Source organism: Myxocyprinus asiaticus, chromosome 28 (assembly GCF_019703515.2).
Source record: "Myxocyprinus asiaticus isolate MX2 ecotype Aquarium Trade chromosome 28, UBuf_Myxa_2, whole genome shotgun sequence".
Lineage (NCBI taxonomy): Eukaryota > Metazoa > Chordata > Actinopteri > Cypriniformes > Catostomidae > Myxocyprinus > Myxocyprinus asiaticus.
The window spans coordinates 19,703,376-19,721,690 of NC_059371.1; the positions used below are offsets into that span (position 1 = coordinate 19,703,376).

The 18,315-nt window shown below is 37.9% G+C and overlaps 1 protein-coding gene across 3 annotated transcripts in view; it reads left to right on the top strand.

Annotated features, from left to right (window-relative positions):
• The window catches only part of LOC127419060 (ubiquitin-like modifier-activating enzyme 1), a 62,134-nt gene that overhangs the window by 15,786 nt on the left and 28,033 nt on the right, over positions 1-18,315 (top strand). For all 3 annotated transcript variants that reach the window (XM_051660133.1, XM_051660134.1, XM_051660132.1), the window contains exons 3-12: positions 763-821; positions 934-1,102; positions 4,372-4,506; positions 4,629-4,735; positions 4,819-4,909; positions 5,073-5,205; positions 10,175-10,272; positions 10,366-10,512; positions 15,993-16,169; positions 16,489-16,596. In XM_051660133.1, coding sequence (XP_051516093.1) covers positions 763-821; positions 934-1,102; positions 4,372-4,506; positions 4,629-4,735; positions 4,819-4,909; positions 5,073-5,205; positions 10,175-10,272; positions 10,366-10,512; positions 15,993-16,169; positions 16,489-16,596 — 1,224 coding nt within the window. The remainder of the gene's footprint in view (positions 1-762; positions 822-933; positions 1,103-4,371; positions 4,507-4,628; positions 4,736-4,818; positions 4,910-5,072; positions 5,206-10,174; positions 10,273-10,365; positions 10,513-15,992; positions 16,170-16,488; positions 16,597-18,315) is intronic.

Genomic DNA, 18,315 nt, shown 5'->3' on the forward strand with positions numbered 1-18,315 from the left:
GCCTCTGACGTTGTCTGTGGTTCAGGAGTGGCTTAACAAGAGGAATACGACAACTGTAGTGTCTGTGTGTGGTGGCTCTTGATGCCTTGACCCCAGCCTCAGTCCATTCCTTGTGAAGTTCACCCAAATTCTTGAATCGATTTTGCTTGACAATTCTCATAAGGCTGTGGTTCTCTCGGTTGGTTGTGCATCTTTTTCTTCCACACTTTTTCCTTCCACTCAACTTTCTGTTAACACGCTTGGATACAGCACTCTGTAAACAGCCAGCTTATTTGGCAATGAATGTTTGTGGCTTACCCTCCTTGTGAAGGGAGTCAATGATTGTCTTCTGGACAACTGTCAGATCAGCAGTCTTCCCCATGATTGTGTAGCCTAGTGAACCAAACTGAGAGACCATTTTGAAGGCTCAGGAAAACTTTGCAGGTGTTTTGAGTTGATTAGCTGATTGGCATGTCACCATATTCTAATTTTTTGAGAGAGTGAATTGGTGGGTTTTTGTTAAATGTGAGCCAAAATCATCACAATTAAAAGAACCAAAGACTTAAACTACTTCAGTCTGTGTGCATTGAATTTATTTAATACACGAGTTTCACAATTTGAGTTGAATTACTGAAATAAATGAACTTTTCCACGACATTCTAATTTGAGATGCACCTGTATGTATGTATGTATGTATGTATGTATGTATGTATGTGTGTATATATATATATATATATATATATATATATAATATTATTATTGATTTTTTTTTGGACTTGACAGGGCATGGCTAAGAATGGAAATGATGCTGAGATCGATGAGGGCCTATACTCCAGACAACTGTGAGTTTCAGCTTCATTTCAGTTTGATGCATCCTTATTACATTCTTTTTAAGTGAATGAGAGAGACATGTAAGAATGTGTGTTGTTGCTAAATTTAGTGCATGTTTCTCAGGTACGTACTGGGTCATGATGCTATGAAGCGCATGCAGAACTCCAATGTACTGATCTCAGGACTGCGAGGTTTGGGTGTAGAGATAGCGAAGAATGTAATTCTGGGTGGAGTCAAGAGTGTGACCCTGCACGACCAGGGCGTGGCCGAGTGGAAGGACCTTTCATCACAGGTCATTGGCTAATAATAACTAATAATGATGAGTAGTGATGCTCCTATCAGGATTTTTACAGCTGATTTCTTGTCATCTGATGCTGATACCGATCATTTAACCTTTTATCATGAGCTCTGTCATAACTGGTTATAAATAAGCTTTCTGCTCATCGTCACTGTTAACTGAATTATTGTGTTTATAATACCATAGCTGTTTCCTAGTTTTTGCTGACAAAAAATACTGTAGGTTGTTTAATATATATAATTTATATTTAATATATAATGTATTTATATATATATATATATATATATATATATATATATATATATATATATATATATATAATATATAAAAAAAATTTTTTAATAGACTTTAAAAACAAGTAGATTTCTAACATAACGAATATTTTGTGAGATTTCTCTATAAAAAATTTGGCTTAGTGTCAAATAGGGCTGGATATAGATACAGATTTTGATTCATAAGCTCTTGATTCAGTTCCGATTCGATAGATATATTTCAGTTATGTCCCGTTTGCTTGCATATGAAAGAACTTCTTTGCCATGTAAATAGGCATGTGACGGTATAAAATTTTCACGTCACGATAATTGCTAATTGCATTACTAAAATGAGTTGAATGATAAACTTTGTTGTTCTCTTAATAACAAATTAAATTACCTTTTCAATACCAAAATGGCCTTTAAATGAACAGATAACAAAGAACCCTTAACATTTATTTAAAAAAAAAAAAAAAAACTACCATCAACACCATAGGTACATAGCTAAATATGACATTAAGTTGATGTCTTAATATTTAAATGGTCATTATGCCATGGGGCCACTGATCATTACAGATCAGTATAGACCTTGTCTTGAGGCTAATGTTAAAGTAAGTCTAGACTAATTTTATTGTGCCAGCTACTAGGTTACAACAATAGTATGCAGGTTTTTTTTTTGGATGGCAATCCTGTTGCTAATATACATCAATGCGCTAGCTAAAAATATAATAACCGTGAGTTCACTCGCACTGAAAGGCAACGTACGATTGCGTGGCGTACTGGCGTTCCAACTTGAAATTATTATTGAAATCATCATTGTGCCACATTGCCATTATTAATTACAAGACTTACTATTATCTGATTCCAACTGTATTTTAGTTGTTACTACAAGACACAAATGTTACTGTGTAGCTTTCGGAGTTTTAGCAAACTACTCTTCTGCCACTTGAAAGTAAGCTACACATCTGCAAATGGCAACAACAGTTCACTTTGTTTGTCATCTTAGTTGTCACTTAGCTAGTTGTCTCAGAGTTATGTCTCCATTTTCAAGAACAGTTTGGAACAGAATTGTCACAACTTACCTTTATCTCACTGAATTGCACGGGATGATTGTCAGATGAGCGATCATGTTAGAGGTGTTCCCGTGTTTCACTGCCACTTTTCTGCCGCTTGTTTTACAAAAAGGTAAACCATCTCCAACCAACAATCCCTCTGCATTTTTATGGAACCCAAAATACTTCCACACTTCCAACTTAACCCTATTAGAATGCGGATAAAGTGTCGGCTGCGTTCCTCCTTGAGCCACGTTTCTCGTCCGTGCTGGTTTGGTTATATCAGAGTGCCCATGTGTTATTTGTGCCACTTACACGCAGTGTTGTGAATCTTGATTCGTTGATTGGATAAAAACTACTGTGCAATCAGAAGAATCCAAACAATTTGGCCTAAAGTTTATCTGGAATTATTTACGGTATTTTGAAGTGCCCACGATAACAATATCTTGCATGTTATTTATCGTGATATACTATATAACCGAATACCGTCACATGTAGGCACAGCTAATTCAGTAGGGTTGCAACGGTATGAGATTTTCACGGTATGATAATGTCTCAGAAAATATCATGGTTTCAAGGTATACGGTATTACGCAGTTGTTTATTATTATTATTATTATTATTATCAGTTTCAATGACCCTTAAAGGAATGAAAACAGCAGAGTTTTTTTGGTTGAACAAACACTTTATTATAATTGAAACTTGAAACAATTTGTTTTAATGGAAGTATGTGTAAAAAAAAAACAAAAAAAATTCTCCCTTTTGAAAATAAGCTGTACATCTCCCGTTTTAAAAGAAATTAGGAGGAAAAAATTAGCAGGGCCTTTAAAAAAAAAAAAAGTAATCTCTTTAGAAATAAATCAGACTGCACTTCCTTTTGAACAACATAAATGGGAGAGAAAAAAAGTAGCACACCCAGACTGCTCCTGTCTGTTCCTTTAACTCTCTCACACACACACACACACACACACACACACACACTCACTTATGTCAGACAACGCAGATGGAGCCGGGATGTGGAAAATTATTTCGATGGTGCATTTTATGATCGACGTTCAAACATTCACATGTTTTATTCGTTACGGGTTAAAGTTATAAACGGGACATATGGCTTGATCTGCTTGGAGGGATGGTGTTCTCAAAGATGGGCGAACATGTTTGATGTGTTTCCTCCTTTGGCAGCCACTTTGCGTCCACATTTTTTGCAACTGGATATCCGTCCTCGAGGACGACCCAATGTTCGTTTTTGGGATTTCCAAAGTAATCCCATGCTGCTGATTTTAAGTTCTTTTTCGGCGGTGGAAGGAGATTGATGATATCAGCCTCGCTTCTGTCTGACATTTTCTCCGCTGCACGCGTGTGTGTGTGGCGCAAGACAGGCAGTTGAGGAGGAAAGGAGATGCGCAGGTGAGATTCTCTATACTGTAGATAAGCAAATGTACATGGTATGATAACCGTCAATTTTCATACCACGGTATACCGTGAAACCAGATGACTTTCTGAAACCGGTATACTGCTGCAACTCTAGTTGCACAGTATACCAGTAATAACCAAATATCACGATACCATACATTTTAAAATGGTACAATATCTTCTGGTTCATAATTACGGTACCATAGACTTATCAGTTCCCAAATATAAATATATATATATATTTATATTTTCGACGCATAGTGTGAAATTTGGTAGCAAATGCGAGTAATTTCCTCGCATTGTAGTGGAGAGTTGCACATAGAGTAAAAGGTAGGTCTTGGAATTTAAGAATCGCTATCAAGACCCCTCCAAAAGCTCAAGTAGTAACATGTTCCTTGCATTGCTGTTAATCATTTAAGAAACTGAAAACGCTCAAAAGATAGCTCAAATTAGTTGCAATATTTTGAGAGACCTGTGGCAAAATTTGTTGCCACAATAACACTGCTTGAAGTGAAATAAATTTAAGTTGTTTATTTTACACGTTATAGTTTTATCTACGCGAGGAGGATCTTGGGAAGAACCGTGCTGAGGTCAGCCAGAGTCGACTGGCAGAACTGAACAGCTATGTGCCTGTGACCTCCTACACTAGCACCCTCACCAATGAGTACTTGACCCAGTTTCAGGTACTGCAGTATTGGCTGCTCTTGATCATATAGATAATTTAATTTGTCCACATAATTATGCAGTGGTCAATTTGTAACTTAATTTTGACCTAATTGGCTAATAGTCATATGTTATCTTCCAGGTTGTTGTGCTTACCAACTCTAGCCTCGATGACCAGACACGCATTGGAGAGTTCTGCCACAGTAACAACATCAAGTTGATCGTGGCTGTCACACGTGGGCTGTTTGGGTAAGAACGCCTTCCAAAAATAGAAAGTGCCTTTTGATCTCATGCTTACGGATCCAGTTTTTCACACATTCTGTTTTGAATAGGCAACTGTTCTGTGATTTTGGGGAGGAAATGGTGGTGTTTGACACCAATGGAGAGCAGCCACTGAGCGCAATGATCTCAATGATTACAAAGGTAAAAACTGTTAACTTCAATAAGCCAAAAAAACTGGACCATATTACACATTTGAAGGTAGCATAAAAGTTTAAGTCTATTTTAGAGGCAAAATGAACTAGATTGTCAATCATTACACATCTGGCTGTCTGAACCTTTTGCTTTGTTCATGTTGTGTGAAAAGGACAGTGCTGGTGTGGTTACGTGTCTGGATGAAGCACGGCATGGATTTGAGAGCGGAGACTACGTCACTTTTACAGAAGTGCAGGGCATGTCAGAGCTTAATGGCTGTGAACCAGTAGAGATCAAGACATTGGGTGAGTTGACTGAGTTTTTCTAGCCATAGAGATTAACAAAACTTTCTATAAAAACTAATCACATTTTACTTTCAAAATAAGAAAATTTCTAGCGAATTTGCCATGAGTGGTGCATGGTGCATTTTCTGGTTTTATTGCATTTGAGCACTCGAAATGAACTCCAACAGACGTGTATCACAGATCGCACCCAGAGCAGCTCCTGAAGAGCGCATGAAGATTAACCGTTACTTGAAGGAATAGTTCACCCAAAAATTTATATTCTCTCATTATTCACTTAACCTGACGGCATCCAAGATGTATATGACTGTCTGTCTTCATCAGAATACAATTCATAGATCGACTGGAGTCGCATGGATTACTTTTATGCTGCTGCTAAATGGGTGCCGTCAAAGAACTGGCACACATTTACTTGCATTATAAGGACCTGACAGAGGTCTATCTTATAAAAATCTTAAGTTGTGTTCTGCTGAAGACAGTCATATACATCTGGGGGTCAGACTCTCACGTGATTGATTACAGGAGCGGCCAATCGCATACTTGGCAATCATAGTCCTACCGGTTACAGCATCGCGTGCACAGTGATTCTGCGTCTGACAGGAATGTAGCGTGAAGGGCTCTGAAGAAGCGGCACTCGTGAAACTTCATTCTTAAATGAACTGAATGACCTGGTACATGTGAAGCCACAGTTAAATACTCATTATTTTTGCAGTTAATTTCTGCAAAATTATGCAGTTAAAGGGATGGTTCACCCAAAAATGAAAATTCTCTCATCATTTACTCACCCTCATGCCATCCTAGATGTGTATGGCTTTCTTTTGCAGAACACAAAGATTTTTAGAAGAGTATTTAATCTCTGTAGGTCCTCACAATGCAAGTGAATGGGTGCCAAAATCTTGAAGCTCCAAAATGCACAAAGTCAGCATAAAAGTAATCTATAAGTCTCCAGTGGTTAAATTAATATATTCAGAAGCGATATGATAGGTGTGGGTCAGAAACAGTTCAACATTTATTTTTGTTTTGGTGATTTGCATTCATGCACATCGCCCCCTACTGGGCAGGGAGAATTTCTGGTACAAACTGACTTGAATATTGATTCTCTCTATTATTATTCTGACATTTCACATTCTTAAAATATAGTGATCCTAACAGACCTAAGACAGGGCAAGTTTTCTATGATTAAATTTCAGGAATTGTGAAAAACTGAATTTAAATGTGTTTGGCTAAGGTGTACAGTTGAAGTCTGAGGTTTACATACACCTTATCCAGATACATTTAAACTCAGTTTTTCCACAATTCCTGACATTTAATCAAATAAACCTTCCCTTCCTTAGGTCAGTTAGGATCACTACTTTATTTTAAGAATGTGAAATGTCAGAATAATAGAAGAGAATGATTTCAGCTTTTTTTTCTTTCATCACATTCCCAGTGGGTCAGAAGTTTACATGCACTTGGTTAGTATTTGGTAGCATTGCCTATAAATAGTTTAACTTGGGTCAAACGTTTTGGGTAGCCTGCAGCAAAGCACCCCCATGCTTCATGGTTGGGATGGTGTTCTTCGGCTTGCAAGCCTCACCCTTTTTTCCTCCAAACATAACAATGGTCTTTATGGCCAAACAGTTCAATTTTTGTTTCATTAGACCAGATGACATTTCTCCAGAAAGTAAGATCTTTGCCCCCATCTGCAAACTGTAGTGTGACTTTTTTTTTTTATGGTGGTTTTGGAGCAGTGGCTTCTTCCTTGCTGAGCAGGCTTTCAAGTTATTTCAATATAGGACTCGTTTTTCTGTGGAAATAGATGCCTGTCTCCTCCAGCATCTTTACAATGTCCTTTGCTGTTGTTCTGGGATTGATTTGCACTTTTTGCACCAAAGTTCATCTCTAAGAGACAGAATGCATCTCCTTCCTGAGTGGTATGATGGCTGCATGGTCCTTTGGTGTTCATACTTGAGTACTATTGTTGATGAAAGTGGTACCTTCAGGCGTTTGGAAGTTACTCCCAAGGATGAACCAGATTGTGGAGGCTGATGTCTTTTGATTTTCCCATGCTGTCAAGCAAAGAGGCACTGAGTTTGAAGGTAGGCCTTAAAATACATCCACGGGTACACCTCCAGTTGACTTCAATTAGCCTATCAGAAGCGAATTGCCTCAAGGCTTGACATCATTTTCTGGAATTTTCCAAGCTGCTTAAAGGCACAGTTATCTTAGTGTATGTAAACTTCTGACCCACTGGAATTGTGATTAGTCAATTAAAAGTGAAACAGTCTTGTCTGTAAACAGTTGTTGGGTAAATTATACGTGTCATGCACTAATTAGATGTCCTAAACGACCAGGGTTAGGGAGTAACAAAATACAAGTAACAGGAATACGTATTTAAAATACAAAATATAATTACTGTATTCCACTACAGTTACAGTTTAAATAATTGGTAATTAGAATACAGTTACATTCAAAAAGTATTTTGATTACTGAAGAGATTACTTTGCATTTTATTGTCATTTGTTTCATTTAATATTTAGTCCTTTCAGATGGAAAACATTTATAAATATAAATGATGCGATCCAAAGTACATTTGAACAGCGGTGAAACACTTTCTTATGATGTTACATTCATATGAGCAGACAGAGAAGTAAGTTTGAAGTAAGTTTAGAGCAGAAGAAATAGAAATAAACCTTGTGTAAATTGTCAGCTTTATGCTAAGATAAAATGCTATTTCTAGCCATTTTACATGCACGTTACCGGGCACAATCATATTTTTTTATCAAGAAAATGCAGGTTAGATAATTTTTTTTTCTAGTAAGACCTTTGATATTAGGGCAAAAATCATATTCTTGATAATTTTTGTATTTTCTTGTAAAAATATCTAAATCCTTAAAACAAGATCAATTTGATTGATCTTGTTTTAGAAACAACACTGCATAAGATATTTAGGTTTTTCAGAGAATGTATTTTTAACGTGTATTTTGTCTTACTGTACTGGCAGAGTTTTTATAGTCAAAACAAGTGAAAAAATCTACCAGTGCTGAAGAAGTAATCCAAAGTATTTAGAATACGTTACTGACCTTGAATAATGAAACGAAATACATTACATATGACATTTTACAGCATGTATTCTGTAATCTTTAGTGGAATACATTTCAATAGTAACCCTCCCAACCCTGTAAACGACTTGCCAAAATTATAGTTTGCTAATATGAAATCTGTGGAGTTGTTTTAATGATTTCAAGTGCATGTAACGGTGTGTGTGCATTAACACAGTGAATAAAAAAATGTACTTAACATACATTTGTGCTCAAGGTTGCATACCCTGGCAGAAATTGTGAAATTTTGGCATTGATTTTGAAAATATGACTGATCATGCCAAAAAACTCTTTTATTTAAGGATAGTGATCATATGAAGCCATTTATTATCACATAGTTGTTTAGCTCCTTTATAAATCATAATGATAACAGAAATCACCCAAATGGCCCTGATCAAAAGTTTACACACCCTTGAATGTTTGGCCTTGTTACAGACACACAAGGTGACACACACACGTTTAAATGGCAATTAAAGGTTAATTTCCCACACCTGTGGCTTTTTAAATTGCAATTAGTGCCTGTGTATAAATAGTCAATGAGTCTGTTAGCTCTCACGTGGATGCACTGAGCAGGCTAGATACTGAGTCATGAGGAGCAAAAAAGAACTGTCAAAAGACCTGCGTAACAAGGTAATGGAACTTTATAAAGATGGAAAAGGATATAAAAAGATATCCAAAGCCTTGAAAATGCCAGTCAGTACTGTTAAATCACTTAAGAAGTGGAAAATCCGGGGATCTCTTGATGCCAAGGTCAGGTAGACCAGGAAAGATTTCAGCCACAACTGCCAGAAGAATTGTTTCAGGATACAAAGAAAAACCCACAGGTAACCTCAGGAGAAATACAGGCTGCTCTGGAAAAAGGTGTGGTTGTTTCAAGGAGCACAATAGGACGATACTTGAACAAAAATGAACTGCATGGTCGAGTTGCCAAAAAGAAGCCTTTACTGCGCCAATGCCACAAAAAAGCCTGGTTACAATATGCCCGACAACAACTTGACATGCTTCACAGCTTCTGGCACACTGTAATTTGGAGTGTCGAGACCAAAATAGAGCTTTATGGTCACAACCAAAAAAAAGTGACCGGCCAAATGGTAAGTACTTGACTACTCAAACTCTGGTATCGTTTCTCCCTTGATATAACACGTCTGCAGAAGCAGAGTATGAATGAACAGAGGCAGAGCTGTGTGGCTTTATAATAGATTTGCGAATGTCATAGAGTAGCGTAGTTTATTAGAGAGCGCGTATCCAGCGAGAGTTATCCACGTGCGAGCGGAGAGATTTGCGCTGGTGCAACCGGTACATGGATGCGCTCTTGCATGATATGCATGTTGTGCTCTTGACATTAACAATATTATGACGCTATGGTCCTTTAAGCAGGACTGTAGTCGATTATGCCAATGATATTCATTTATCTTCACATTATACATATTTATTGTGTTTGTCTTTTTTTTTTCTTTGTGAAATTATCATCAATCTCCGTGCCTCCCCTGACATGGTCTGGCGCCCACAGTTTGAAAACCGTGGGTGTAGGGCAATAATAATCCATCACTTAAGTCACTACCACTACCTCAGTAGAACAGGATCTGATGAGAGACAAAGTTCCTGAGACCAGAGGAACAGATGGCTTATAATTGCAAATGTTTTTTTTTAGGAGTCCCATTATGCTTTGAATCTTGGTTTTGTTGAAAAAAAAATCCTACTTAATGAAATATCCATACTCAATGGCATATCCTTTATTAAATATTTTTAAGCTGTATGATTCATAGTTTTATTTAATTCAATAGTTACTGCTCAGTTTTATAAAGGATTCTATTAGTGCTTGAGTCGACAGTACTGTTGGAAGGTTAGCAGTCTTGTGGTCTGTATGTGACTGTAACATCCTCTGCCATCAGGTCCTTACACCTTCAGCATCTGTGACACCAGCTCTTTCTCAGACTATGTGAGAGGAGGTATTGTCACACAAGTCAAGATGCCCAAGACGATTGCCTTTGTAAGTTGACACCCTTGCTGAGACTAGTATTGTGGAATGCATATAAAGTGATTTATTCCATTTTTATTTCATGCGCATACTTTCTTCCCCTAGAAATCGTTGCCCTCCTCCTTGACCGAACCAGAGTTTATGATGACTGACTTTGCTAAATTTGATCGCCCAGGCCAACTGCATGTGGGCTTTCAGGCATTGCACGCTTTTGAGAAGAAGTACAGTCGTCCGCCAAAGCCCTGGAATCAGGTGAGCTATGGCACAAAGTCTGACCTTTTGAAGCTTTTTTTTTTTTTTTTTTTTTTGCCTAGACTTGGTAATTTAAATTGGTTGGTTTAATTTAAACAAGCAGGGGCTGTCTTACCAATCTGTTCAAGTACATTGTTTACTTGCAACTAACTGTCTCAAACAAAACTCTGAATATGTTGCCAAGATTCAATGATTTAAGCGATGTGGAAAACGTGTGTGTGTGTGTGTGTGTGTGTGTGTGATATATATATATATATATATATATATATATATATATATATATATATATATATATATATATAATATAAATACACACACACACACACACACACAATTAGAGAGAGTGAGAGATACATACACAGTGCTGGGCAGTAACTAGAGCCCGACCGATACCGATTTTAGAGGGGGACAATTCACTGATTACCGATATGATGGCCGATATAGTTAATTTTTGAGCTGGAATGAAAACAGACCTTTTCTATGCAGATTGTGCACCGATTTTGCACCAATATGACTATGCAAAGGTCCTCCGAATGCTGCTTTCTTAAATATTTTTATCAAAGAATATTTGACATTATTATTATTATACATTGTCAACCAATTCTAGAAATGAACACTGAGAAAATAAAGAATAAATACAAATAAAATAAATAGCTAAATAAACATCAGTAGTACTGTTTAGTATCAGTCAAATGCTGACTATTTAAATACTGCCAGTCAATTAGGGGCAGGTTATAAAACAAGAAGCAGTATTACAGTGTAATACCACTGCCGCTGTTTATCTCTTGACTTGGCAGGTGTAAAACCTACCAAGTCAAGATGAACAGCGACTGTGGTATTACACCGTATTCTGATATACAAGTTCAGGGGAAACTTTCAACAGTGGAAAACCAAACTTTTAAATATTACATTTTGTAAATGCAATGACTGGAATTGTTCAGTTGAAGGGGGTACGAAACTGTGAATGCTGAACAAAACAGTTTGGTGAATTCATGTTAACACATTAGCTTAACAAGGTAAGTTAGCTATAAGCTTGTTGTCACAGAGAGAAAAAGATGGATGTTATTTATTTACTTTCCAGCATTGTGTCTCACCAACCCAAGCATTGTTTTCTGCACTATATGTTCTGGAAAAAAAGTGTTCATATCTGAAAACATATACGGCAATACTGATATATCTGTGAAAGGCTAATATCGGCCGACCGATAAACTAGTTTGCTTCAGAGAGGGAAAAAAAAAAGTGTCATTCATTGGGTCTGATGGCGTCGACAGTGTTAGACGTTCCTTTGGGACTACTGCGAATGAGAGAGTTTCAGCACTGGATAGCAGTTCAGCACTTGTGTTCTCGCCATCACTTAAATTGCAGGGTGACAGTGATGTCAGAGGGGATGCTCGCTTTCCGTCACTGGAGAATCCCCGACAGACATGTCACTCACAGGTTGGGGTGTGGTTCCTTCAAAGCCACTATGTCCAAGTCAGATCTGACAACACGACAATTGTGGCATACATAAACTGACAAGGGGGCACGCGTTCACAGCGACTTCACAGCTTGGCACAGTAGCTGATTGTGTGGAGCGGTGCACGCGCGCTCTCATTTCGAGCGATGTTCCGGGAGTGAAGAATATGGGGCAGATCTCCTGTCCAGGGTGAATCCTCTGTACTGAGAGTAGAAGCTTCATCCTCAGGTGGTGAGTCAGCTGTGGGAGGAATATGGGCGAACCTCTGTAGATCTCTTTGCATCGTACGAAAATGCTCATTGCCTGCTGTTCTTCTCTGGTGAGAGATTTGCTCCTATGGGTGTGAATGCTCTAGCGCATTCGTGGCCATACACGCTACTAGAGTTGGTGTACTTGAGTTTGGACTCGTCCGAGTCACGAATCCAATTTTAATGGACTTGGACTTGTAACAGACCTGGTTGCATTTTTTTTTCTCGGACTCGAACCTTTCGGACTTGGGATTTCCGATCGAGTCCATGGCATTTGTGATGCAATGAAAAACTAACAAACAAAAATATAACGTAACATTGGGTGACCATACATCCTCTTTTCCCCAGACATGTCCTCTTTTTCAGACATGAAAAAAGCATTCGGGTGGGATTTCAAAATTGCCTCTAAATGTCAGGGATTTGGCTTTGTCTTTATATTGATGTGCTCTCTACAGTTAGTACTATCATACATATGGTATATTTGATACTGCGCATCAGTTTTCACGTGTATATGTCCTTACGTGGGATTCTGGCTGAGAACGCACACTTTTTCAAAGTACTTTCTCGCCCATGCGCCCGTGCTGTATGTGTTTTTGGGAAAGAGATCGCCATTCGCCAGATGTGCTCTGCTGCTGTCATCCAGAAATATCAATAACGTAAGCACTTTTTATAAAGTACGTTCCCCAACTCTACAAATTATTAAATAATCACGTTTTCAGACACACGCTTACTACGCAGTCATTTCTAACTGAAAATGTTAACTACATTGAGACAAAATCAAATTTACTACGTATCAGGGACATTTAAACGAATATGATGGATGAAATAGACCATGATGGAAATTGTACAACTCAGTCCGTCACATATTTGTAGTGCAACCTCTGTGTTACCTGTAGAGCTGGCACTTGCGTTTCAATGGCAAAAGGTCAGAAAATACAATGAAGAACACAAGTGAGGGGAGAAGTCTATTCACCTATTATCCATACTAAATATAATGTGAAAAAGTCAGCCCAAGGTGAGTGTCAAAAATGTTATCTTGATTTTAAGTAGGCTACACCTGAACACAGCAGGAGGACTGAAAAGTGTGAAGTGTAGTACTGTAGTATATAAATATTTTTTTAATGGTATCTTTTCGGTTTTTATTTTGTTGTTGTATTTAATTTTATGGGCATTATTAAATGTTTTAATATTACCATTTATTAAATGTGTTAAATGTGTTTAATATCATTAAATTTATTTCACCATAATTTTAGATAAAATTTAAATAAATTGAATGAACAAATTGAAAATGAAGTAGAAATAAAAACTAAATAAAAATTCGAAATAACTCTGGTTGTAAAGGCTAACACAGCTTTCACTTTGTATGTTTGAGTGGAGGGGAAAAGCAGCAAATGATTGAAATGTCAACAGAATGCAGTAAGAATTGTTGAATTGTCTTCATACACCTAAAGCATATGTTTCAGCAGGATACTAATCTTGTTTTTTTGCATTTATATTGACATTGTTTTTCTTAGCTGTGAAGGTTAAATTAAGCTTAAAATATTGATGTTTGTTACAAATTTAATTCAGATTCTTGAATGGATTCATTCGGACTCGGCCTGTTATGGACTCAGTCTAAACTCAGACTCGAACCCAACACTACGCGCTACTTTACGCGTTTTTCCCACTGTTTAATCATTCCAACTCTAAGAAGAGTAAGAGAATACGGTCACTCAGTCATACGGATCGCCCCGTACTGGCCGGGGAAACTGTGGCTGGCAGAAATAACTCTTGAACGGCCAGCCTTGGCCCCTCCCGCTGCACAGAGACTTGCTGTCGCAGGCACGGAGGGAAATATTTCGCCCTGGACCGAGTAGCTCTTTGGGCTTGGCCCGTTAAAGGCAAAATTTGAATGTCACGGGTTTACCCCTTGAAACGATTTAGTGCGAGGGCTGCCTTAATGCGCTCTGTGTACGATTGGAAAGGGAGTTTGTTTGAGCAGTGGTGTGTGCACAGACACATCGTTCTATTTTTATGTGCGGTGGTAGATGTTTTGTGTTTTCTTCAGAAACTTTTATATAAAGGCAGGGCCTTTTTTTTCCGTCAAGGTTTATCTCGCTGCCATATCGGCCTGTCGTGTGGGAATTGACTGAAGTATAATAGGTCAACACCCGCTTGTTTGCAGGTTTATGAGGGGCGCTCTGCATTTGAACAGGGTGTCAAAACAGCTAGTGGGATCTGTCCGTGGTTCTAAATGCACTTTCTCAGCCTTCCTTTGAGCCAGTTGAAAGTGTGGAATTGAAGCTCCTTTCACTAAAGTCAGATTTGTTACTGGCTCTGACGACCACAAAGTGAGTTAGTGAACTCCATGCTTTGTTGGTACATCACTCTTGTATGTGCTTTGCAGTGGATTTGTCGAGAGTGTATCTTAAAATGAATCCAGCCTTTGTGCCTAAGGTGAGCCGGTGGACTTGCTGGCTTTTCACCTGCCACCGTATGAGCAGCTTAATTGTCTGTGTCCTTTTTGTACTCTACATTTGTATGTGGAGAGGACTAAGGCATTGAAGAAGAGTAATCAGCTTTTTGTTTCTTGGGCTGATTCTGATAAAGGCAGACCCATATCACACCCATATCTCATTTGGTAGTGGAAGCTATTATATTAAGTTATAATAGTCTGGGGTTGTGACCTCCAGAGGGCTTGAAAGCGCATTCTACCAGAGGCATGGCTACCTCATGGGCGCTTTAGCATGTTTTTTTCTCTTAGGGCCTCTTAATAAATAAATTAATGTGAGATTTGTCCTACTTGTGTGCGAGCGCTGTTTTACATATTAAAATTCAAACAACTTTGGTTAAATAAAGATGAAATACAAATTTAATTAATTAAAAATTGGTTCTGCATATCAGTTATGAGACATGTAAAAATACAAATAATCAGTATTGCAATGGTTGTAAAAAAAAAAAAAAAAAATCAATATCGATTGATCTCTAGTAAAATATAATATTTAATGTAGTAATAATAAATCGATAATAATTACATTTAAGCAATATCTCAAGCAAGTGTGCTGTTGTAAAGAATACATTTTCATTATTACTTTTTTTAATACTGTGATGCTCTGCTGTGCAAGACTATTAACAAAAAAAAAAAACCTCCAATGTTGTGTTTAGATTGCTGTGAGGGTACAGAAGCATTTCATTTGATAAAAATAATGCAATGGTATATTGAAAAGTAATTGTTCTGTTTTTATTTGGGTTAAAATTCTATGAATTAATTTGATTTGACATTTGTTTTTATGATACATTTTAATTAAACTTTAAAACATTGAATTCTGAAAAAAATGAAACGGAACAATTTTGGAAATAATAAAGCTGATTTCATAGGGCCCTAGGATTAAAATCACAAATCTTGCAAACAATCCCAGTGACTAGTTCTTCCTTTAGAAGTCTGGGAGCTTGTAAAGACAACATTGTTTATCAGCAGACTCATTAAATCCTCACCACCTTGACTTGATTCCTGAAAATTGTGTAAAGCCAGCCAGTCAGATTGTTATATTGAGAAGGCTCATGTTTATGTGCAAAACACATCAGATGGTCTGGGTGTGCCATCTGAGGCTGAGACTAGGCAATTGAAGGCACAAGATTAACTCTTTGGATATATAATACCAAAAACCAATACACAGGTCTGGTAATATTAGAATGGTCTGGTGCTCACTGTATTCAGTTTAATTGCTTAAGAATGCTGAGCTGTGGACATCAGACTGAGTGATTCAGCAGTGATCTCATCTCTCTCTGTGTTGCAGTCGGATGCGGACGAGCTCGTGACTCTGGCTGAAGAGGTGAACTCTGCACAGACCGGATCTGCCAAGCAGGAGCAGCTGGACCAGGCACTTATCAAAAAGCTTTCCTGCGTGGCTGATGGAGACCTGGCACCTGTCAATGCCTTTATTGGTGGGCTTGCTGCCCAGGAGGTTTTGAAGGTAATACATTCACCCAGGTTTCTTTGTGTTTTCTAGTTTGTTTTCAATTTCCAGTTTTAAGTATTTTAGGGCTGCCAAAGTTAATGCATCTACTGATGTAATTTAAATATTTAACGGCATTAAAGACTCTATTGTCATTGGTATCTAGTGGCATTTTAGTGTTTAATGAAGGTGGGATGTCAAGTTTTCAAATTTAATATACTGTGTATCAAACAAAATGTGTGGTCATGGTTTATTATAGTTTCAGTTTTTCCAATTATGTATTCTTTTTCATTAATGATGTAAATGCTCTTTTATTCATTTTTTTCTTCACACACAGGCTTGTACAGGGAAGTTTATGCCCATTTTGCAGTGGCTGTATTTTGATGCTCTAGAGTGTTTACCTGAGGCCGAGGAAACTGTTCTTACAGAGGAAGAGTGTGCACCTGTGAGTTCCTCCAATCCAGAACACCATCTTTTTCTTCTTGTTATTAACAGTTTTTGATTCCATTCACAAATTAAATAAACATTACAGGAAATATGGAATCAAATTATATACATTAAGTCTTACCCCCCCACCCCCCTACCGCCCAAACATCCTGAGAACTGAGAATTTAGAAAAGGAATTAATTATAATTTAATTATAATTCTGAGGAGGCAAGGCATAGATCTAGTGGGGTCGGAGACGAATAATATCATCTGCATAAAGCAAAAGCTTATGCGCCATACCTCCCGCCACCACCCCTGGAAAATTATCCTCCTTTCTTATCGCGGCTGCTAATGGTTCCAGGGCAAGACAGAACAATAATGGGGAAAGAGGGCAACCCTGCCGAGTGCCCCTATTCAGAGTAAAATAATCTGAAATTATTCCATTTGTTTGTACTGCCGCTACCAGGTGTCTATAAAGTACCTTAATCCATCCAATAAAAGTATTCCTGAACCCGTATATTTCCAAAACCAAAAGATAATCCCATTCTACCATATCAAACGCCTTTTCGGCATCAAGTGAGATGGCAGCGACCGGAGTCTGATCATTCGCCACTGACCACATAATATTGATGAAATGCCTAATGTTATCAGAAGAGCTACGGCTCCGAATAATCCCCACCTGGTCTGTATGTATAAGAGATGTCATAACTTTATTTAATCGGTTTTTGACAATATTTTAACGTCTAGCTGGATCAGGGAAATTGGACGGTAACTCTTGCACTCGTTTGGATCTTTGTCCTTTTTAAAGAATCAGACTGATCCGGGCTTGTGTCATGGTTGGCGGAAGCTTTCCATTAATGATTCCATGTAAACTTCTAACAAAAGTGGAGCCAGTTCTGTAGCATAAGATCTAAAAAATTCAGTGGCAAAGCCATCTGGCCCCAGAGCCTTGCCTGTAGGCAAGGCCTTAATTACCTCGCCAAGCTCCTCCAAGGTTATCTCCGAATAAAGAATTTTTTTGCTCAGTCGTCAGTTAAGGGAATTCTAATGATTCCACAAAGTTTCTAATATCTTCATCAGTAGACGAAGATTTGGAACTATAGAAATCAAGATAGAATTCTTTTAAAAGCCTTATCAATATCATTGGCTGAGGAAAATATTTCGCCACCAGCAGATTTCACTGAGGGAATGGTAGAAAAAGACTCTCTCTGCATTATATATCTAGCTAAAAGCTTCCCTGCTTTGTGCCCTGACTCAAAGTATGACCGTCTTGCCCTGAATGGCCAAGACTCCACCTTCCATGAAAAAATTGTATTATCTATATTTCAATCATGTCAATTCTCTGAGGCCATCAGACGACATTCAGCGCTTCAGCTCTGCCTCGGCACTTTTAATATTTCCTTCCAACTCCATTAGATCTCATGCTTTGGATTTTTTGGTGAATGAGCCGTTACTGTATGTTCCGGCCCCTAAGAACCAGCTTAAGTGCCTCCCAAGCCACGCCCACAGAGGATACTGAGGACCAGATGGTCTCCATATAAACATTGATTTCAGCCTTTAACATTTGTTGGAATTCAGGATTTTGCAAAAAGAATACATTAAAGCGCCAACTATATGATTTCCTTTTCTCCATATGTGGCAACACCTCTAAATTCACTGAGACTAAAATGTTTCCAATTGAGCAGTCAACAACAGATTAAATGAGGTACTTGGATATAAAAAAAAAAAAAAATCTGTT